Source organism: Macaca nemestrina, chromosome 10, assembly GCF_043159975.1.
Source record: "Macaca nemestrina isolate mMacNem1 chromosome 10, mMacNem.hap1, whole genome shotgun sequence".
Taxonomy (NCBI): domain Eukaryota; kingdom Metazoa; phylum Chordata; class Mammalia; order Primates; family Cercopithecidae; genus Macaca; species Macaca nemestrina.
The window spans coordinates 120,030,768-120,055,743 of record NC_092134.1 but is presented as its reverse complement, the minus strand read 5'-3'; the positions used below and the strand labels follow the sequence as shown (position 1 = coordinate 120,055,743).

The 24,976-nt window shown below is 36.6% G+C and overlaps 1 protein-coding gene across 4 annotated transcripts in view; it reads right to left on the bottom strand.

The window, feature by feature from the left end:
• Nucleotides 1–24,976, bottom strand: part of LOC105492191 (ATP binding cassette subfamily C member 9) — a 140,633-nt gene that overhangs the window by 71,589 nt on the left and 44,068 nt on the right. For all 4 annotated transcript variants that reach the window (XM_071072075.1, XM_071072073.1, XM_071072076.1 and 1 more), the window contains 4 exons: nt 22,676–22,784; nt 17,561–17,668; nt 10,400–10,472; nt 6,684–6,789 (listed from right to left, as the gene is read on the bottom strand). In XM_071072075.1, coding sequence (XP_070928176.1) covers nt 6,684–6,789; nt 10,400–10,472; nt 17,561–17,668; nt 22,676–22,784 — 396 coding nt within the window. The remainder of the gene's footprint in view (nt 1–6,683; nt 6,790–10,399; nt 10,473–17,560; nt 17,669–22,675; nt 22,785–24,976) is intronic.

Sequence of the window (24,976 nt, the reverse complement as noted above, 5' to 3'; positions counted from 1 at the left end):
AAGAAACAGAGAACCAGCAAATCAAACAATAGAGTTGACGTGAGAGGGAAAATTAAGAGTGTGCTAGATGAAAAAAAAAAAAAAAAAAATCCAAGAGTACTTCAGACCAGAGAAAATTCGTATTCGAAGGCCATGAGGTGACCTGATTACACAAAGAAGTGATTTATATTCAGCATGGCTGAAATGTAGGTGTAAATGGCAATGAACTTAAAAAAGTAAGCACAGCCAGATAATGAAGGGGCTCATAAACCATTTTATAGAGCTTGAACTTTTCCTAAAAGGAAAAGAAAACCACTGAAAAGATTTAAACAAGAGAGAGATACAGGTTCAGTTTAGAAATATCACTCTGATCACAGAATGTAACAAATGAACTAGAGGGAGCAAGACTGGAGATCATAAAAGAAATTCTTTGCCTCATAGATTTGACTCAGTCAAGTCACCTATATTCGTTCTTATAAAACACTGTACTTCTTCCTAGTATTTACAAAAGATTAATCAAATAACTATAAAATCATTTTCTTACTTCCCCTTGGTTTCCCCTGCTAAACAGTAAGCTTCATGAAAATAGGGGCCTGGCTTCTCTTGTTCACTTATTTCTCCCCCAACAATTAATACAATGACTTGCATATAAATGGTGTGCAACAAATATTTTTTTAACAAATTAATAAATGCAAGTGTTACAGAAACCAAGAAGCCAAGTTGATTTCAAGGAGTCGTCAGTGGGTGAAGAGTTTCAAAATCTATGGAGAAATAGGACTGAGGACAAATTACTGGGATTTAGCACTTAGGCACTCATGTACGAGAGCCTTTCGTCCAGATTGCAATGCGCAGAGTAAAAGAGAAGAACGGAGGTTAAGTGTGGGTGGACTAGGTCGTTAAAAAGAGAAATGTTCCAGTTGATTGAGAGATAAGCAAGACCATTATTTAAAAAATGGATGGGGGATAATGGAGTGTGAAGAGCAATAAATAAAGACATTTATAAGAGAAAAGGGTTAATGAATGCAGTAAGGTCCTGAAAAAAGCAAAACAGCACATAGGGGATCTTTACTTCTGAAAACCTCTCCTTGAAGGATTTATTTATATTTTCCTTTAAAAGTTACATATACTATACATTTATTATTTTCAGAGACAAAAAAAAGAGGTAAATATAGACTCATTTGTAGGTAATCATCTTCCAAGAGCAAATTAACCCATTATTTCACTAACATTTGTATGAATAATGTTATAATCCTTAACTTCCAGAGACTACCTGTTCCAGCCCTCTCACATATCAATATGTTTAACCAAATTCAATTGTGGGAGATTATATATTTTCTCTTCCAAAATAAAGAAGTAGATTTAGCTCTGTCTAGACTCATCCTCCACCATTCAATGTGGTACTCAGCAGCACTCAAGACAACAGGAGAATGCAAAGAGGTCAGATAGAAAATCCCCTTCTAGAAAATAGAATAAAGTTTCACTTCTGAAAACCTCTCCATGTAGAATTTGTGTGTATTTTCCTTCCAGAGTAAGAGTTAAAGAGGATACAGCGTATTAGCAACTTCCAAGTATTATGGTTAACAATATTATGGAATGGGAGAGTGACTTTTGCAAATTTAAATCAGGAATGAATTTGGAAGAAGGGAAACTAGATGTTGGCACAAACATGATATATTACATCTGACCCAGGAAAGCTGACTTAATATATTATTCCTTCATGCCAGGCAAAGTCACATGAAAAGGAATATCTCCTCCATTTGTCTGAAAATAATTGAAGCACTGTTACAAAGCTGATTACAGTAAGATGGTGGGAGACAGAATGTCAGGACAGAAGGGGCCTGAAGGGTAGGATGGTTGATGGCATGGCTGAGAGGGAAAAGAAAAAAAAAAAAGGAAAACAAAGATAAATGACAGCTGTTTCTCACATAAGTACCGCCACAATTAAAAAGCATTCTCGATTCTCTCACTGAAAGTATTCATCAGATAAGGCATTTTAGTTCTAGCTCCTAAGATATCAGTAGAAATTGTTTATCATGACAACCAGGAAAGGACTTCAGTCAGGCAGAACATTTATTTTTCAACAAATATGAAGCACACCTGGATGCAAGATTGACGTACACATTGGCATTCTGACAATTTTGGAGAATTTTTTTCATTCCTGTCTTCTCTCTCTCATCTTTTCCCTTCTGGGTCTACAGTATGTCAGACTAAGTCAAAGGAAGCAGTTCCCAAGAAAACAACTATCGGGATGTTTGTGTACCACGTTCTCCCCACACAGGTGTGTGCTGGATGAACAGCAATGCCTTTTCTCCGGCCCAAAGTAAATATTTCCTGCTGCAATAGGTCAGAGTACTTTATTGGATTTTGTTCATACCTGTCTATGAGGATATATTCAAAAATAAAATTTACGGCCGGGTTGGTGGCTCACGCCTGTAATCCCAGCACTTTGGGAGGCTGAGGCGGGCGGATCAGCAGGTCAGTAGATGGACACCATCCTGGCTAACACAGTGAAACCCCATCTCTACTAAAAGTACAAAAAAATTAGCCGGGCGTGGTGGCGGGCGCCTGTAGTCCCAGCTACTCAGGAGGCTGAGGCAGGAGAATGGCGTCAACCCAGGGGGCGGAGCTTGCAGTGAGCCTGGGCGAAAGAGCGACACTCTGTCTCAAAAAATAAATAAAATAAATAAATAAATAAATAAAATTTATGCAATCAGAGACACATGTAATGGTGAAAGAATGATAGCAAGGTATTTGGTGTCTTACCATATAAAAATTTAGTTTATTATTTTGCTTTGTTTTGAGCTTTAAAAAAAATTCAGTTTGTTGAAGTAAAGAACTTTTAACCATTTACACATCAGCAGCTTATGAATATCAATGATTTCTAAATTAGCTTTGCTTTAATTAATAGTTATGTACCTTTCTTTATTGGACTGGGCATACAGCTTTTGTTTCTGGAATGAAAAGAGTAATTACAAATAACTCTTTAAAAGAATGTCAGTAGCCTCTGAATATTCCTGATCCTAAAATATGTTTTATCAGATATTAAGGATATCATGAAAGAAAATTAAGTAATTCTTTTAATTAAAGAAAAATGAAATTTGCATTAACTTATTCAAACTTTTAGAAGTTTACATTTTCATTTCTTTGTGTGTTGAACCAGCTTAAACATTCTTGAAGAAAACTTTAGTCCTTTCTGCCATGAAAAGATGGCATTGTTGTCTAGTAAGGCAAATGCCCATAAAAAGATAATTTTTAAGTTACAGGAATTTTATAGATACTCTGAATTATCTTAATTTCCTTCTTACACTTTCATCCCGCTGGTTCTGACTCCAAGGTATATGCTGAATCTATTCACTTTGGTCCATTCCACAGCTACCATGGTACATCAAACTACCTTCATCTCTCATCTGAATTAGTGAAATGAACTCTTAATGGTTTCCCTCACTTCCCCTCTTGCCTCTGTGATTCATTCTCCACACCACGAGTCAGAATCATCTTTTCAAATTGTACGTCATATCTTCGCAAAATGTAAATCACTCCTCTACTTAAACTTCTACAATATTTTCCCACTGAACTTAGAACAAAATCTTGACTCCATAGCATATCCAGAACGCTTTCTTCCTTTTCCAGGTGGCCTCAGCTTGCACCTGCATCTGTAAGTATTTACTAGCCATTCTAGACCCTTTTTAGATCCTCAATCACACCTCACAGGTATAGTACTTTTTACTATATTGCCTTGTTTTATCATCGTCACAGCATTTATCAAAATCTAATATTATGTCTTTTTTGTTGTTGTTGATTACTTATACACAGGCCACGTTCTAGACTGTAACCACATGAGATAGAGACTTGTCTTGTTCACTTCTATATCCTTGATACCTAAATCAGTGTTTGGCATGAAGGACGTACTCAGTAAATGTTGAATGAAAAAAAAAAAAAGACTAAGAAACAAAGTATCTATATTCCATACTAAACATAGAAGATGCTCCAACTGATGTACAATTTATGCATTTCTTCAAATGTAGTTAATTTCATTCCTGCATCAAACTAGATGTTGAAGATCTGCATACTTAGACTCTGTTGTTCTGATCCTACCCATACCATATTCTTCACCACCGCTTGCATGCCCTCTAAATCTTCAAATAACATTTACTATATAATCTGTAATCTAATATTATATTCTGAATTGTATTTGTAATAATTGGCACATGGAATTTGCTTTCAAATAAATTTTAGGACTATCGAGGACATTAGGAATTAACCTTTTATTGACTTATTATAAGGTATGTGGAAGATTTCTCTTAATTTTTTTTTTTTAAGAGAAATGGTCTCACTCTGTTGCCCAGGCTGGAGTATGGTGGCACATTCACAGCTCACTACAGACTCAAACTCCTGGACTCAAGAGATATTCCTACCTCAGTCTGTCAAGTAACTAAGACTACAGGCATGCATCACCATGACCTGCTTATTTAAATTTTTTTTTTGTACAGATAGGGTCTCACTACATTGTCCTGGCTGGTCTCGAACTGCTGTTTTCAAGTGATACTCCTCCCTCAGCATCCCAAAGTGCTGGGATTACAGGCATAAACCACAGCTGGCAGATTTCTTTCACAGTTCTCTCCAAAAAGAGAAAATCAGTCTCTACTGAGTAAATGTATGCTGTTTTTTCCCTCACGTTTCCTTCTTTGCTTAGCTTTCATGAAGTTCAGAGAGAAATTTGTGGCCCATATATTATAATTATACAGGACTTCAGTACATGCATTTCTGTCTATTACAACTTCAGATGATTATTTAAATAATATTTTAAAATTTTTATTTACCTTTATCTTTCAAACTCTACTATACTATGTTGTTTTAAATAAAACAATACAAAACTTTATGAAATAAGACATGATATAAATCATATACATGCTTAGGAAAGCAAGAAAATAAATAAGTAGGTTATAAAGAATATTTTCTGCATCCTCACATCATTTCTTTATTCATTAACACAATGATAATTATGAATGACAATATTGGGGGTCAATTTAGCTCAAGTGGAGCTGGGGCCTGGAAAGTTAAATTACACTTGGAACAAGCCAGATTAGGAGATCTTCCTGGTAGTATGAAAATAAAATCTCAAGCCTTTTCTGTCACTGTCATTCTTTCTCTCTGTTTTAATGGTGGTAAATCAGGATAAAAACAAAACCCAAATAACTTAATTATAACTGTACAAGCCACACAATATAATTAAATCCAGTGGGATCTGCTTCTTCATCCAAGATGGAAGTGGCTTCATCCAAGTGGCTAGGGGAACATCATCTAGTGCCTGAGGTTAGTAACTGACACCGTCTACTGCCTGAGGATAGTGGCAGGGGAAACCTTGTCTACTACCATGAAGCAAACTGAAGTAGCAATGTTTTACTGAGCTCTCTGCTGGAGGTGCACTAAACAGTTGCAAGGTTACTATCTGCTAGATTTGCTCAACAGGGATAAAATGTACACTCGACAATTCAGTCTTCTTCTTTTGCCAATGACATTGAAAACAGGATTTACACTTCTGCTAATTTCAGCCTGAATTTCACAACCTAGAATTTTTTTCTTAATTGGAGTTTAAAATATAATATACTCTTAAAAGGCCCATAGTCTTCTCATTCTTGAGAGATGTCTGTGTATGTAAACAGCAAACTCAGCCACAGCGGAATTCATGATAGTAGGTACAAAATGATATGAAAGAACATCTGTGGGTTTCCCAACCTCAACACAATTGATATTTGGGACAAGAGAATCCCTTGGTATGGGGGCTGTCTTGTGCACTGTAGGATGTTTAGCAGCATCCCTGCCCTCTATCCACCAGACCAGTAGCAACCCAATGCTTCAGTGTAAAACCAAAAATGTCTCCAGATATTGCCAAATGTCCCCGGGGGCAAAAATCACACCTGTTTGAGAACCACTGGTCTGTAGCCTAATTTCTTAGATCAGCTGTAGCCAATTTATTCATAAACTACTTATGAGGAGTCTACTAAGTAGGCCAAACTAAATAAGCATAACTTACTCTTTGTTAACCAATTATGTAACATTTTTCTGAATCACTTTATTACCACAATGTGCTTTGACCACCATTCAAATATCTAGAAGAAACATCATTTTGGAAGCGATCATTCAAATGTCTGGAAGATGCACTCTATTTTTCCATGTCATTAGAATTGCATAATATACTAATCAAATCTATTCATATCTCCAACCATATACTTCTAGTATCTAGTTTAAGTATAAGGATAAATAGTTGATTTTCATTTCTTATACAGATTTTGGAAAAGATCATTTGATATTTCTTCTCTGAACATTGAACCTTTAAGGCACTGTTTCTATTTAAGCTTTATAAATAATGTAAATTTTCCATAACTTATTTTATTATTGAGTAAACTTTTAAGTTATTTCTTTAAGCATTACCCACTTAAATTAAAAATCTATCTTTACAATCCCATCCTTACTTTTGTCTCAGCAATATAGTAGTTTATATTATTATAAACAACTTTTGTAATAAATTGTTTTGTAACTTTTTATTTATGACTTTGAAGGTTTCCACCAATTTTTTTAAAGCTGTGCTTATTTCTGAGTGGTCTTCAGAGTTAGAACATGTAAATGTATTTGTCTAAGTTCTTTCCTTGGAAGATTATCAGATGTATGACATAGCAATGGAAGCCAACTTAAAATATACATACTTGCTCCAGTGAACTTTTCCTTCCAATGTCTGCATCTCACCAAGGATGGCAAGGAGAAGAGAGGACTTCCCACATCCTACTTGGCCCACAATCATGGTTAACTGACCTAAGAAAGCAAAACAAAGGATAACTACAGAATGAGATGGATTCTTAGTGAAATAAAATCAAAACACATTTAGAAAAAGCTAATGTTTTACGATCAATGGCCCAGTTTTGATCTCCAGCAATAAGGTATTCTAAACAGCTCCTTTCTCTGACACATCTTTTTGGAAAAGGAAAAAAATATATATATAATGATTTATTATTTTAAAAACTAAGAGAATGGCTGATATCAGTAAAGAGAGCAATGAAATAATTGCCTAGATCATCAAGATTAGTTTTAACTTTAATATTCAATTCATTCAGAATATAAAGGACAGTTTTGACTAAAATAAATAATTGAGATAAAAATGATTTGGGTGGCCGGGCGCGGTGGCTCACGCCTGTAATCCCAGCACTTTGGGAGGCCGAGGCGGGAGGATCAAAAGGTCAGGAGATCGAGACCACGGTGAAACCCCGTCTCTACTAAAAAAAAATACAAAAAATTAGCCGGGCGCGGTTGTGGGCGCCTGTAGTCCCAGCTACTCGGGAGGCTGAGGCAGGAGAATGGCGTGAACCCAGGAGGCGGAGCTTGCAGTGAGCCGAGATCGCGCCACTGCACTCCAGCCTGGGCTGGGTGACAGAGCGAGACTCCGTCTCAAAAAAAAAAAAAAAAAAAAAAAAAAAATGATTTGGGTGAATTTATTAAGGCACTCTCTTCTCCAATTTCTCTTTGAAGAAGAGAGTGTCTTTGCATGTGTAATAGAAAAATCTATGTCTTTGCATTTATAATAGAAAAATCTATTTCTAATGAACATCAGGCCAGGTCAAAAAAATTTCTATTCAATTACAGAGACATTTTAAGGAAAAAGTACTGGGTTTATTCCTAAATATTTTATTCCTTTTGATGCCATCGTGGATAGTATTGTTTTCTTTTTTTTTTTTTTTTTTTTGAGACGGAGTCTCGCTCTGTCGCCCAGGCTGGAGTGCAGTGGCGCGATCTCGGCTCACTGCAAGCTCTGCCTCCCGGGTTCACGCCATTCTCCTGCCTCAGCCTCCCGAGTAGCTGGGACTACAGGCGCCCACAACCGCGCCCGGCTAATTTTTTGTATTTTTAGTAGAGACGGGGTTTCACCGTGGTCTCGATCTCCTGACCTTGTGATCCGCCCGCCTCGGCCTCCCAAAGTGCTGGGATTACAGGTGTGAGCCACCGCGCCTGGCCGTATTGTTTTCTTAATTTGAGATCATTTGTTGTTAGCATATAAGTACTTGGAAATAAAATTAACCAGGGAGGTGAAAAACATATACACTGAAAACTATGACATTGGTGAAATTAACACAAACAAAAAAATGAAAAGACATCTGGGCTTAGGGACTAGAAGAATTAATATTGTTAAAATGTCCATACTACCCAAAGCAATCTACAGATTCAATGTAATCCTTATCAAAATCCCAATGGCATTTTTTACAGAAATAGAAAAATCAATTCCAAAATTCATATGGCAACAGTAGACCCCAAATAGCCAAAGCTATCTTAAGAAAGCAGAACAAAGCTGGAAGTATCACACTTTTTGCTTGCAAAATATATTACAAACCTACAGTATTCAAAACAGTATGGTACTTGCATAAAGACACATGCATATATCAATGGAACAGAAGAGAGAGACCATAAATAAACCCATACATATGCAATCAACTGGTCTTCAGCAAGTGGTTTCAACAAACTGGATATCTACATACAAAAGAATAAAATTGGCCTATACTACACCATACACAAAAATAAACTCAAAATGAATTAAAAACTTAAATGTCAGACCTGAAACTATAAAAATCCTTAAAGAAAAAATAGAGGAAATGCTTCTTGGCATTGAACTTGGCAGTGATTTCTTGGATTTCACACCAAAGCACAGGCAATAAAACCAAAAATAGATAAGGAGAAGCATATCAAACTAAAGAGCTTCTGCACAGCAAAGGAAACAACAGAATGAAAAGGAGACCTATGGAATGAGAGAATATATTTGCAAACTATCTGTCTGATAAGAGATTAATATCCAAAATATAAAATAGTAAAAAAAAAAAAAAAAAAAAAAAAAAAAAAAAAAAAAAAAAAACGGAAACAGAAACAAAACAATTGAATTAAAAAATGGACAAAGAACCTGAATAGAGATATTTCTCCAAGTAAGACACACAAATGGCCACCAGGTATATATTAAATAGCATTCAACAACACTAATCATCAGGGAAATGCAAATCACAACCATAATGAGATATCACCTCACACCTGTTAGAATGGCTGTAACAACAACAAAAAAGAAAGATAACAAGTGTTAGTGAGGATGTGGAGAAACTGGAACCCTTACACACTGTTGCTGGCAATGTAGAATTGTGCAGCCAACAATGGAAAACAGCATGGAGGTTCCTCGAAAAACTAAAAATAGAATTGTCATATGATCCAGCAATCCCGCTTCTGGGTATTATGCAAGAGAATCAGAATTAGGGTCTCAAAGAAATATCTGCTCCCCCATCTTCATTGTAGCATCATTCACAATAGCCAAGATATTGAAACAACCCAAATGTCCATTGACAGATGAATGAATAAAGAAAATGTGGTATATACATGCAATGGGATATTATTCAGTCTTATAAAAAGAAGGAAATCCTGCCATTCACAACAACATGGATGAACCTAGAGGACATTATGCTAAATGAAATAAGCAAGCCATAGAAGGAGAAATACTCTATGATTCCACTTATATGAGGTATCTAAAATTTTGACTATTTTAGGTATTTTAATTAATTTAGTCAAAAGTTTAGACACTTCTTTTCACAGAAGCAGAAAATAGAATTGTGGGTTCCAGGAGATGGGGGAAAGGGAAAATGGGAAATTGTTGTTCAATAGTTATTTTTGGATTTTAGTTATGTGGGATGAATAAGTTCTAGAAATCTGCTGGTTAATATAGTATGTACAATTAACAACATAGCCCTGTGTACTTTAAAATGTGTTAAGAGGATAAATCTCATGTTAAGTGTTCTTCCCACAAAAAATAAAGTAAAAACAGAAGAAAATAAACACTAGAAGAAAAGAAGAACATAAGGAAATTTTTGGTAGCGATTGCATATTGAACACCTTTATTGTGGTGATGTTTTTCACACGTATATACATATGCCCAAACTCATCAAAATGTAAGCATTAAATATATGCAATTTTTGTGGATCAATTAAACTTCAATAAAACTTTTAAAAAATATTAAATATAATTATTGGATATGTAAGTTTTAAGTATCTTGAAAACTTCCTCAGTATTTCTCAGAAATAGAAAATAAGTTTCTCATATACTCTTTCTTTAAAGTGTTTCTCAAACAAAAAGTGAAATCAACCACCCCACTGTTTAAATTGCCCAAATCAGCAAATGAACAGTAAATAATTGTCCAAAGGTATAGACCCATGGTGACAGGCAGGTCTTATCATTTCCAGCCATTCCCACAGTGACACAGTGGCTCACAAGCAGAATGGTGCAAATAGGTAACCATAAATAATATTTATGTCTTTAAAGTCTCTCTTTGTTAGGCTCAATTATCTTGGAAAACTATGGTTATGGTCATGAACAATTACAAATATGCATAACAAATGACTCTTACCTGTTGGAATTCGAATGTCTATATTGGATAATGTGGCTAAACCACTGCCCCATGAAAAGTATCCATTTGTGACCTAAAAATAAAAATATAGAAATTAAATTATATGTGTGGTATCAATGAATAATTCTAATTAAAATAAAAATTTGTAAGTGCTAAAAGACTCAACCCAAGGTAGAACACACAATGGTGAAATTCTGATTTAGAGTTATGGTTTTTTAGTGGTGTAAATGAAAAATTAAAGAGAATGAAAGTGAAAGGAGGGTCTTTCAATTCGCGATATTATGAAGAATGCTAAAAATCTCTGAAAATTTGGGATTACTGGATTGTTTACATATGGACATTCTTAAAAGACAATTGTCCCAAACACTTTCCAATGAAATCCCTACATTAATTATTTTCTTACTGCCAGACAATTCCCCAAATCCTAGTGATTAAAATAAAGAAGAGAAATAACCACAGATTATTCCAGCAAAATGACTTCATTAACTGAGGAGGAAAACTCTGTAATTAATGAGTTTCCTGAACTGTGTAGGCCAACTATTCACTGAAGTTAAAAAAAAGAGTAAAGAATAATAAAAGAAGTGAGGCAATATTGCTTGTGTTATAAATGCCAGCAATCAGCAAAAATCACAATACCTTCTATTCATCCCGCAGAATCTATTTGTTTTAACAAGCTTCAAGTGGACTTAATACTTTTACCAGTTATAAAAATAGGAAATAAAACAATAACGGAACCCAAGAATTAGAAGGATGAAGTAGACATAGATGACGGGAGGAAGGGCTCCTAAAAATCAGGAGAAATTAAAGATACACTTTGCTCATAAACTAATATCTTATTTCAAAACCATAAATGAAATTTCTAAGCACACTATTGTTTAGGAATTTTGCAGAACGGATTTGTGATATCTCAATTATAACTACATATAACCCTAAAAACTCTTCATAAAATGAACAACTTAGAGAGTGAAAAACTCTGCTTGAAAAGGCTAGATTATGTTTGTCCATGCAGGTTTTCTCTAGCTTATAATACACATGGCACAACATTCAGTAATAGCCATAACATAGCTAAGCATGAAATTAGTCATGGAAGGAGGGTCTCGCGGAAGGGCTGGATTAGAATTGCTGATTGCTTTGTAAATATGGCTGATCATCCTCATTCTGTGTGAGGCACAGGGTTAGGTTGGCATAGATCACAAAGAAGGCATAATGCATCCTCCCTACTCTCCTGAAGCTTGCAATCAGTTGAGTAAGTAAACCATGGAAAGAAGTGAGTACAAGACACTACATTATGGGCTAAGTACCAAATAGAGGGGACACACAGACACTAAGTACAATAGCAGCTCATAAAGAAAATCATTTACATCTGGGATGAGTCAAAAAACTTTTTGGAAAAAGAGGCCTTTTAACTAGTTTTGTAAAATATACTGAATGTCATTGAAAGCATTTGTAGGTAAAGAACTATAGTGAGAATAGGCCGAAGATCAAAAAACTATAAAATATGTCAGAGGAAATGATGAATAGAGCTAGCTGGGGCAGAGCTGGCTGGGGCTGTCATTATGGTTAAATGACAAAGGGCATGCAAAGAAATTAAACAGCCTCAGAGGCTGAAGATTCCATTTTCTCTCCTAGAGTAGGTGAGGAGGCTAAAAGAGGCACAAAAATAGATGCTTGTGGACAAGGGCCAGCATGAAACTGAGAGGGGCCCTACATGACACCCTTGATGTTCTCAGCGAATTGGGAGCTAAGGTGATCTGAAGAAAGAGGAGGCAAAAGGGGAGAGAAGGAGGTGGTAATAGAGTGGTGACAGTTGCATAGCTACTGTAGGTTTGGAAAATAATGCTGCTAAGAGACATGTGAAAGGATGGCAGATAGCTACTGGGGGAGGGGAGTCAGCTGAGATTGGAGATAATAAATCTGTGACCATGCTGGCCTGTATCACTGTGTCACCTTCTCCATAGCACTCAGCAGCCTGGTTATAGACATGTAGAAGGCACGAGGTTGGATTCCTGCAGAAAGGTACTAAAGGACTGGGAGAAAAAGAAGGGGCTCAAGATATTGAAGGTTTCAATGGTGTTAAAAAAAACAATGACCATGAAATTAAAGGCCTGAGAAAACTTGGGTACCAGGATTTTGTTGTCAGTGACTGACTAGTCTAATAGAGCAAGATAGAGGGGATGCAGTTCCAGGTGGTGACCAAGTGTGAATACAGATTATATGAGTGTGGCAGTAAATTATACCTGTGATATCAACGAACAATTTCTCATTAAAATAAAAATGTGTAAGTGCTAAAAGACTCAACACAAGGTAGAACACACAATGGTGAAATTCTGATTTAGGGTTATGGCTATTTAGTGGTGTAAATGAAAAATTAAAGAGAACGAAAGTGAAAGGAGGGTCTTTCAATTTGTGCTGTTATGAAGAATGCTAAAATTCCTTTAGTACCTTTCTGCAGCAATCCAACCTCATGCCTTCTACACATGTCAAACCAGGCTGCTGAGTGCTATGGAGAAGGTGACACAGTTATCCAGGTGAGGTGCAAAGGAATGACAGTAGATTAGGGGATTTTCAGGCCGGGATACTGGATAGACTGTGCCCTTGGAAGTTTAAATCCTAACCATGTGTGGCACCTACAAAGATAGAATGGTGGACTAGGAAACATACTCACATCTACAGTAAAGGTGGAAGAGTGATTACGAGGTCCTTGATAATAGATGTGAGAGTAGGCAGAAAACACCATAGCTTTATGAGTGTGACAGGGGAAGGTCATGGTCTGAAAGTAGCAGGAAAGAACTAGAAGAATGAAGTGTCACCTTCTGATTTGGTGCTACATTGAACTAAAAGAAGGAACAACATCCACACAAGAAAGATAGAAGAGCAGGAAGGCTAAAGTTAATTTCTCCTGCTACCATTTACAATTTTGTTCCCTCCCACCTTTTACAAAATGCACTAAATTCCCCACCAGCAGGGTTAAAATCCCGACTTCCCCAACTAGATGTCTGAACTTGGAAAATCAGCTAATATATAAATCGGTCTTTGCAAAGCATCTTGTAAGGATAGTACAATGATGAACATCATAGCAGGGTTTCTGATAGAGGAAAGATGGAGGCAAGCTCAGTGTACATCACTAGGGGATAAGTAAAACGCAGCGACACAGTCTACAGGACACAATGGTGCACTTAGCAGAAGCAAAACATCAAGAAAACACTTAAATAAATTGAGAGCACATAGACACTTATGACAACGCTACATATTTTACAAATATATGAGCATGCCTAAGCACATCAAGCACATTAGAGCTGGTTCTATAATGATGGGGGTAGGGGTATGTATATTGCGGATGAGGTGACTTTGATAGGAAGGAGTATCAAGGATACAGGGAAAGAATGAATTAAAATTTAAAAGCAGGAGCCAGATAGACACAAAATGTCACCTAGTATATGATTCCATTTATATGAAATATCCAGAATACGCAAATCCATTGGTTGCTGCCCAGGGCAAGGGGAGTGGGAAATGGGAAGCAATTGCTTAATGGGTTTGAGATTTCCTCTTGGGGTGATGAAACAGTTTTGGAACTAGGTAAATGTTGCACAACATTGTGAATGTACTAAATGCCACTGGACTGTTCACTTTGAAATGGTTGTCTGCTAAGTGAATTTCACCTCAATGAAAAGGATGTTTTTTTAAATGTAAAGGCAGGGCACAGACAGACCATTGTCCATTTTCTCCTTCTGAAAATAAGTAACAACGATGAACAAAATTTCGTTTGTAAAAAATCTCACCAAAAGAAGCAGTTAGGAAATGCCAAGTCAAACTATAAGGAAAAAATACAAATTCAAAGGTGTGAGCCCCAGACCACCTAAGCCTCCTTCCCCCAAGGGGCCAAGTATAGCTAAGAAGGACAAAAAACAAAAAACAAAAAAACCAAAAATATAGTTATAAAGACTTGTTCTAAAAGGTATCAATGTTCATCAGAAAGCTATAGTAATCATTACAGCAGGATATTGAACAGACAAATAAATCTGAGAAAAATCAGTAAAGGCTATCAACTGATTCGCACACATATAGATCCTTGATGTGTAACTGACATCACACTGAAGATCAGTGGGGACAGTGATCAATATATGGGGCTAGGCAACTAGATATCACACTTGAAAACATTAAATCAGACCTTACTGATTTACTACTAAATTTGGGAAAATGACTAAATGTACTACTGCTACATTTATGATTTACTAATAAATTATTCATCACTGATTTACCTACTAAATCACATCCCTACTTCATACTAAACACAAAATTTGATTTTATGTGTATTAAAGGACTAAAGGTAAAAAGTGTAGCTTCAAAGCTTTTAGGAGCTAATATAGAACGTCATCATGGCCTCTGGGTAGGAAAAGTTTTCTTAAATAAGACCGAACACCAAAGCATTAACCATAAAGGAAAAGTTGTATACTAGACTATTAAAATTAAGAACTTCTGCTCAGTGAAAGATATCATAGAGCAGAAAGCCAAGCCACATAGAGTGGGAGAAGAATTTTGCAACATATTTGACTGTCAAAGTAGTACCAAGAATTTTTTTTTTTTTTTTTTTTTTTTTGAGACGGAGTCTCGCTCTGTCGCCCAGGCTGGAGTGCAGTGGTGCGATCTCGGTTCACTGCAAGCTCTGCCTCCCGGGTTCACGCCATTTCCCTGCCTCCCTGCCTCGGCCTCCCGAGTAGCTGGGACTACAGGTGTCTGCCACCACGCCCGGCTAATTTATTGCATTGTTAGTACAGACAGGTTTCACCATGTCAGCCAGGATGGTCTCGATCTCCTGACCTCGCGATCCACCCACCTCGGTCTCCCAAAGTGCTGAAATCACAGGCATGAGCCACGAGGCCTGGCCAAGAATTTTTAAAGAGAAGAAGGACAAACAACCTCGTAATTCACAAAAGAGAAATTCAAACCCAAACCCCGATGGCCATTTTCATAAATATAACTTTATCGCAAGTTGTCTGACCTTATTTGTAATCAGAAAAATGCAAATAAAAACCACAGCAAGATACAGTTGCATCTCTCCCAGCACATAACACTTGGCAAAAAAAAAAAAAAGAAAGAAAAGCATTTTTTTAGTGAAGATGTAGAACAATTGGAACTCTCAGTCACTTCTGGTGAAAGTGTAAATTGGCACCATCACTTTGGAAAGCAGTTTGCCATTATCTAGGAAGGCTGAGGATGCACATACCGTATAACTCAGCAACTGTTCACAATACCCCCAAACTGAAAAACACCCAACAGCCCATCAAAAGTAGAACAGATAATTAACTTCTGGTATATTTATACAATAGAACAATTTATACAATAGAACAGCAATGAGAGTGAATGAATTGTGGTTACAGCAGTATGGATGAATTACACATACACAATGTTGAGCAAAAGAAGCAACACACACCCATACACACATATTTAAACTTTTAAGAAACTAAAAATATGTTTTTAGGGATGCGTGCATAGCAAGAATAATCAAGGAAATGATGACTGTAAGAGTCGGGGTGGCAATTATATCTCGGGAAATATGTAAGAAGACAGCAGATACATGTGTTGCTGCATTTTCTGAGGGAGCTGCTGATATAAATATGTACTTCTCTGAAGTATATAGTATTTCACAATAAAAATATTTCAAAAAATAAATACATCATTACCAATTTGTGAGCTTTCGCCATAAATAAAAAAATTAATTTGAGCTTGAAAGTGAGCCTGAAACTGCGGAGGCCATTCAGAAGCACAGCAAAGTCAGAGCCATTGATAAGCAGCTATTTTTCTAATGCGTGAATGGTCAATTTTGGAAAAAAAAATCATAATAGTCTCTCTTTTTTCTTTCAAAATGAAAATTAATGAAACACATGGAAAAGACATATTTTTAGATTCCTACTATAGTGAACAGAAAATGTCAATTAAAAACTGGCCCTGCTTTTTATTCACCAATACATTAGTTGTTATCTGGGCATTGTGGGGAAACAACAGCATAGAGGACCCTTTCCAATCTCTCATTCCTTATCTTTTCATAGCCCCTAGTTCACACTCTGCCTGACCATTATAATTGCCTAGGAACACCACACACACACACACACACACACACACACACACACACACATATATTTTTAAAGCTTTGTAGGTGATTCTAACGCATAACCAAAGTCAAGAATCACTAGAACCCTCTTTAAAATTCCTATGTGACATATCCTTTTAACCCCCAAAAAACCACACTAAAATGGCATGTCCACCTCAAGATGGGCAAACCATGGCTCAGTGAGGCATAGTAATGTGCCCAAACATCAAGTTAGTGGAAAAGGGAGGGCTAGCACTAGCTTGTTCCATTCAATCACAGGTTTGTTCCGATTATGAAGTGGCTATTGTGGGAAGGTATTGTGTCAGGTGTCAAGGAGAGAGAGACCTAAACATAGCTCTTGGCTCTACTATACACCCCATACTGAGCCTCTCTGTCTCTCTGACTGGCCTAGGCTGTGCAGAGGAATTGGTTATCCTCCAATAGCCAATGCAGCCAGTTTGCTAAGTTTCCAGGACTCTGGCAGCTCCCATGGATGGAGGCCCTTGACTGCTGCTGGCAGCTATTCCAGTTCCTGCACAACACTGACCACTCCCTCTTATCCCCAACTCTAGGTTGCCTGTTCTGCCTTAACTTAAGCGCAATGCCTGGGGAGAGTCCAAATAGCCAAGTTTGAAATGAGATCAAGGGCAGTACCGGGAAACTGGTGAATGCATACACTAGTCTGAGTCTCCCCTGATTGAAAACAATGACTATCTAATTTATATTCCTAAAATACGAATTTATAATGTTGGTATTCTCCATGAATCAATTTATTTGGTTGATAAACATAGGAATACCAGAAAAACATACATGCAACACTAGCTTCTAAAGCAGATTCAGAAGAAAGGCACATTCTCTGGTTATTGAAATGTGCTGCTGGAGCAAAAATTGTGGCTGGGAGGTGAGGAAGAACTGACAACTAAAACTCAGATATTTTTAAAAATGTTGTTAGGGTTAATGACAACTGTAAAAAGAATTTAAAGGCACAATTTAGGACACTTTCACAGAACTTCGCCATAAAGTAGTAACATAAATGTATCTATTCATGTAAGAATCTAGGAAATAAAAATAACCTTTATTGCGATGTCCTCTGTTTCTGTGGGACGTAGACGCCGTGTTGATTGCTCATAGCTGTCCAGGTGATATCTTCCAGGCTGTTTCCTGTTTATAGTTTTTGGCTGCTGCATTCCAAAAGGAAAAGAACACAAGTTGGAGCTTTATTAAAAAAATGAGGTTTTACCGAACATTTACTCACATTGCTAACTAAGTTCCAAGAAAAAGAAACAAGTGGATGTCATATTTTAATTATTTCAATGACTCCTTCATAAAAAAAAAAGAAAAATTCTTAAGTTATAGTTAAACCTCATTTACATGCCTCTTAAGAAAATATGAAAATAGGATACTTGCAAATGATGGAAGTTAAAGTACAGAGTCCCATAATCTTTCTCCAGTGATATGGATGGATTATCTTTCTCCAGTGGCATGGATAAGCTTTTTGGATAATCTTTCTCCAGTGATATGTATGGATTATGCCCAGGCAATAAAAACAACTGTGTGGTGTTAAAAGGTGATCAGATTAACTCAGGTCAAACTAGAATCCATTTGTTAGACTATCATATGGTTTGGCTGTCGTGGGAGGGACCCAGTGGGAGGTAATTGAATCATGGATGGGGGGGCCTTTTCCCGTGTTGTTCTCGTGATAGTGAATAAGTCTCAGGAGATCTGATGGTTTTAAATAGGGGAGTTCCCCTGCACACGCTCTCATGTCTGCCACCATATAAGATGTGCCTTTGCTTCTTCTTTGCCTTCCACCGTGATTGTGAGGCCTCCCCAGTCATGTAGAACTGTGAGTCCATTAAACCTCTTTCCTTTATAAATTACCCAGTCTCAGGTATGTCTTTATTAGCAGCGTAAGAATAGACTAATACAGCTATCAGGCTTGTAAACGTTCCACCAGTACATTATTGATTATTCTCTGAATCATGAGGAGTTTTAATCTGATACACTCACATAAATCAGATTGAGCTGCACAGCACCCAGCATCTGCTATGGATTGACAAAAGCATAAAGATCTAGAATTTTTGTCCAAAGATATTACAGTGTTTCATCAGGAGATCCGTAAGTCTTATAGAATGATCTAGTTTATCTCCAATGTTATAGCCCTATTCCCAGTCAACGGACTAAAATATCCATTATAAAGAGGATGCCAGCTGAGGTGTGACAGTCTCCATATATTTAAGGTGATTGTAAGTCATACCTAGAAATCTGTTATTCTCTAATTTTTTAGTTCAGTTTCACACAGAGATAAATGGCTAACGAGAAAGTGCAATATTTAGCTCATAAATCTCTAATTTGGAAAAATTTTAAAACTCAAAATTTCTTCCAGAAACATATTGAGTCAGTATTTCAACATAAATAATTAACCTTTTTTTTCTTTTTTTCTTTTTTTTTTTTTTTTTGCAACTGAGTCTCACTCTGTCACCCAGGCTGGAGTGCGGTGGCATGAACACATCTCACTGCAGCCTTGACCTCCCAGGCTCAAGTGATCCTCCCACCTCAGCCTCCTGAGAAGCTGAGACTACAGGTGCATTTGCCACCATGCCTGGCTAACTTATTTACTATTTGTGCAGACAGGTACTCCCTATGTTGCCCAGGTTGGTGTCAAACACCTGGATACCAGCAATCCGCCCATCTCAGTTTCCTAGAGTGCTGGGACTATAGGTATGAACCAATGCACTCAGCCATAATTGTCTTCCTACACAAATACCTTATAGAGACTATGAAGGCTAAGTAATAATACACTTTAAACTGTTAAGTTACCTAGAAAAGCAAAGGATTCTAGAATTGTGAATGTTATTGGTTTTGGGGGGTTATTTTTTGGCCTGGAACTGCAGGTTTAGCTTTTTGAAAAATCCACTGGGTTCTACCATGGGAATTAGGAATGTCCTCAAATAATCAGTAATTTAATCCAAACAAGATAATGCTCTTCCAGTTTCCATCAACTGGTGTATCAAGAGAACACCCAAACTATCAAATAGTACATTGCTAGGCTACATGCCAATAAATACACAAATTAAAAAGCCACTGAAAAGATTAGAAAGTAAGACACTAGCAGGGGTTCTGTCACACAGAAAATACTAATATATTTTGACTTAACACAAAGAGAGAGAGGAGGAGAGTATGTTCATTAACTTTATTTTAGTTTTATTTTTCCTTCTCACAGCCCTCACAAATACTCCTGGAAGTACACTGCATGAGAGGTTGTAGAAAGCCACTATCCTTTAGGCTAAGTATATTTTCCATGCAAAACAGGTCTACACCTACATATAAAATGTACTGTCTTCTAGAGTCTTTAATTCTGTAACATTATTGCCCCCACAGGTCCAAAAGAAATGACTTCATGCCCTTCACAAAACTAAGAAGAGGGTGGGAAGAGTAGATGTGTTGACAGAGATTTGAGTTGAAGTTCCACAGATGTAATATGAAGAGACTTTGGCCCTAGACTGTCACTAATTCTCCATGGAGGTTCTACAGCCAAAACCACTTAACTCTAAGTTTTTACAGAATACATAGTATCTTAAGCGCTCTCAAGAAGGAGTTTCCATTAGTGTTATTTTCAAACACACAACTTTTTTCACTCCATTTTAAAAAGTTTGTCATTTGTGGTTTGGCCCCTCAGCAGTGATGAATGACCCTGAAAGACATCAAGAAGTTCAGTCTGGTTTCAATAACCCTGAAGAGGTTGGATGCATTTGAAGGGGATTCTTTTTTTCTTTCCAAAACCTTTTCTCAGTTCAATTTTTCTTCTATGCCACATCTCATACAAAAAAATTCTTCAGATTTCCCTAACTCCATGAACTTGACCTCCTATATCCCATTTCTTGAGGTCATCTCATTCTGCTCATCCCCATATCTCTGAAAGACAAGTTCCTTGGTAGTCTAGGACCATCCAAAGAGTGACGAGACTAGTTCTAATCAAATATTTGACCCCCTATTGCCTAAAAGTTTAGACACCCTTTAATATTTTTGTCTTTGTATCCATGTCCACACAATAACAAATAAACACTTTGAGGCATTGTTCCCCCAGCATATATAAGCATGGTGGTGGTCCCTTCTCGGACAAAATCATACCTGTCCAGTAAAACAACTTACCAGAAAGTTAAAAAACAAAAACAAAAACAGACAAACAAACAAACAAAAACCCTCCAGAACAGCAGAAGGAAATAAGTCTAAATATAGCTACATGATTGCCTTAACTATTTTTAGCAGTTTTAAACATGATGTAAAAAATATAGATTAATTTCCTGGCAAAAGCTTTCCAAATTCCAATCAGTTCCAGTCAGGAGATTGCATATACATTTGTGTTGGTTCACCTAAATGGTAAATATATTCATATTTTTTCTAATAGTAACAATTATAACTAATATTAACTTATGACTCACTGTGGAATAATGCTTTTCTGCTTTGTGAAATATATTAATTTTTAAGAATTTCTTCAGATTTTTTTAGATACTTCCTTCAAGAAAATTGTATAATCCAGTCATTGATTTAAGTATTATCTAATGGCTAGTGACTCTTAAATTTATATCTCCAAAGCTTATGTCTCTTCTTGGGTTAAGAAGTATCTCAAAATTTGCACGTGCAAAATGCACCTCTTTATTCTATCTCAACAGCTATATCATCTACCCAGAAGTCAAGCCAGTAACCTAGGATTCTTCCTTGAGTCCTCTTTCTGCCTCATCACCCCCATCCAATCTATCGGCAAGTCTTTATCAGCTCAACCTCTAAAGTGTACACTGAATTTGATCTCCTTTTTTCACAATATCCACTGCAACTGGACCAAAAGCTGTAATTCTAACTGTCATCCTCTCCTGCCTATATTATTATAATTACTTCTTTACTGATCTATGTGTTTTACTCTTTGTCCTCCATTGACTTCCCTCTACACAGAAAACAACATATAAATGAAATTATATCAAAAATATAAATGAAATTATATTACTCCCTACTTTGAAACCTTCCAGTAATTTCCTATTGCATGTCAATAAAATCTAAACGCTTTCCGTGGCTTACAGGGGCCCTCAATCATTGTTCTCACATCATCTCATCTTTCTCTTCTTTACCAGGCTCCAACCACAGTACCCCTCTGTTCCTTGAATACACCAAATTAATTCCTACCTCAACACCTTTGCATCTGCTAGTTCTCCTGAGTGGAATACTCTTTTTCTATAACTTTTCAGGAAAGGTACCTATTTTTTTATTCAAGTCTTGGCTCAAATGCTGGATCTCCAGAAGGGCCTTCTTGGAAATGACCACCCTGTTTCAAGTACCCAATTCACTCTTTAATGTCCTCTTTTATTTTCTTCACACAGTGAAACTATGTTATTGTTTTAATTTGCTTATCAATTCCTGCCTCAAGAAAGCGAATTCTGTGACAGGAAGGATCTCACATGTCTTGTTCATTGCTACAACCCTAAGTCTTGGCACAAAGCACAGCCAAAAAAATCTAAAAACACAGGCATATATTTTAAAAAGCTTATTCATATTACATGTAATGCATGACAAAATAATACTGACTATGTTTATAGATTTTATGTAGACACTAAGTAAATATTTGCATCATGGATAAATGAACTGGACTACAACTTACAAGATTCAAGTTTTAATTCTAGCTCTACCACTTAGTAATCTTACGACTTTATTTAAGCCTCATGACATGCAAAATAAAAAGAGCTGGAAAATAAAAAAAGAGACAATGTAGTGTAATTCAACTGGAAAATAAAAAGAGACAATATAATATACTAAGTGGATAAAAAGATAAAATGCATCAGAAAATATGTTTTATACTATAAAGTGTAGTATAGCTAAACGGTATTATAAGAAAATGGTGCATGAGTCGTAAACTTATTTTATGTTATTTTAATATAAATTTGGAGTAACCAAACTCTCAATTGCCTTTTGAATTAAACATGTATTGTCTCTTAGGATAATTTTTTCCTGGATTTATAAAGACAAGCCTTATACATTTGTCTATTGATTTTAGACTTGTGAGGTTGTACAGAAGCAAGTGGCAATTTTTCTTCACATGGGTTAAAAAATAAAGCTTATAATCTCACTCATATTAATCTGTCCATTCTGCTGAGACTGTCCTCTATTCATAACTTCCATAACAAAAATAAGGCACTTACAACTCCAGTGTGCTTCTTACAGGACTCAAAAGGAAGCGAACCTTCACCAGTTCGCCAACTGTCATCACCAATCTCATCACTCAAGAGAAACTCATTCAGCTTTTGAACACTGCAAAAAAGCAACAAACACAGAGTAAGATTTAACAATAAAACCACCACTCAAAAAATGCTACTTAAATAATAACTTTAACACACATTTTTATGGTGAGTAGGATGCCTGCGAGAGTCATTTTTCAAGACCAACTGGGAATTCACCTACATAGACCAAACATCCTAAATTGCCGAGGACAGTGGGGTTTCCAGGACATGGGACTTTCAGTGCTAAAACCAGAAAAATGTCAGAAAAGTCAGGACCACTTGTCACCCTAATTTCAACAGAACCTTCTGTGCATTGTTTTTGCAATTATATTCCTTGTCAAAAACAGTGAAGTTGTTTAGGAACTTGGAACACGGTGGTTAAAAATAACACCAAGGAGGAAATTCCTGTTAGTATTCTAATTTTACAAATGATGGGGAGGTGATGTACAGAGAAGCTAAGTAACCTGCCTAAAACCATGTACTATGCAGATCTGGAATCCTTGGCCACTGTGTATCTTGCTTAAGCACTATGTATTATTCACATTTTCTGAAGCTGGCAAGGAGAGGGGCCTCTAGAGTCTTGCTGCTCAAAAGTTTCAGCCAAGAACCAGCAGCATCAGCATCAACTGGGAGCTTATTAAAAACAGAAAATCTCAGCCCTGCCTCCAAATAAGAATCACATTATGCATTTGACCAACACCCAGAGGCGCTTCACAAGCACCTCTAGAGAGGCCCTGCTCTAGAAGACTGGTTTGCAAACATTCTTTACTGTAACCTCCTTAGGCTGGACACAAGATTCCTTGGCTCATCTACTCTACCCATTCTAACTTTCTCAAACCAGTGTCACAGGATCAGGATCAAAAATAAATAAGCAAAACAAAGAAAACGATAATGTGGTTTGTAAACGTCATCCTAGAAATAAAATAACATACAAAAGGAAATTCAGTGAAGTTGCAAAGGAAAAGAAGTGTTCCTTTTGGCAAGCTAATCCTAGCTTGCCAGTGGAAAAACTTGCTTGGTACGTGCAGCAGCAACTACAGGGGAGGTATTGCCTTTGATAGGAAACTAGAAAATGTATGTATGAAATAAACGGTTTCTTTTTTAAAAATTTTATTTGAACTTATAGTCAAGTTCCACCAGACAAGTCTTCAGAACTTGTTTTTTGTGACACAATAACAAAATGAGAAAAAAGTAAATTTAATTTAGTCTGCTGCCCATGATCTTTAATCGTTTTGGCTTTGCATGCCAGAGAAACATGAAGGAAGATGAAAATCCATTGAGGCAATCTATTAGCTGTCAAATTGCACTTGCAGGGAACTAAAAGAGGTAATTGTTTAGGAAGAGCTTCAGTTTGTACACTTTCTTTGAGTCTTTGACAGCAAAGTCTGACCACATAGACTTGAAAAACGGTGTTATAAATGGCTTATGAAACATTATTTTATTCCTCTTAAATGGCAGTTATTTCATCTTCACTTTTATAGATTGTAATTGTCATTCTGTTCTTACATTTTGAAAAGACTTGATTTTAAGAAGTGCAGCTCTGTCAATCAAAGGAATACCTTTAAACAGTCTCACACTATTTCTCCGCACAAAAAAAGAAAGTTGAGCAGCCAGGCTCATTTGCCTTTGTAACTCCAAATCTAGCAATGCCTGGCACATGTCGTTCAAGGAATGTTTGTTGAATAAATCAAAGAAGAGATAAACCAATGATTCAGACATTAAGTAAGGTCGGTTGGTTCAATTCTCCATTCCCATTTCTAGTATAGATACAAATCACTAATCTTTCCAATGTAGCCTCAAAGCTTTTATGGGATAAATGAGCCCCACTCTTCCTGAGCATTGGAAGCCACGATCCCTGACCTTGATTGGGAATGGGGACGACACTCTTTCTTCATAACATCCCACTTTGAAACATCAATGACAAGGACCACCAATGGATGCCAATACTAACCCATCTGTTAGTATTACTTACTTCCCTTCCTTTCCCATGTCCCCAGTCATTCTAGACTCTCTGGCTGAGGATCTCTGGCGCTGCCATTTTGTCATTGTTGTTGTTTGTTCTATGTCTATCTCTCCCTCTAGACTGTGAACTCTTTAACAGTAAAGATTTTCATCTTTAGAATCTATCCCAATACCTAAAATATAGCATGGTCATTCCTCAAGAAATGCCTAATGAAATAATAAATGGGTAATAAAAAAGCATTTTCTATTCCTATGAGGTCC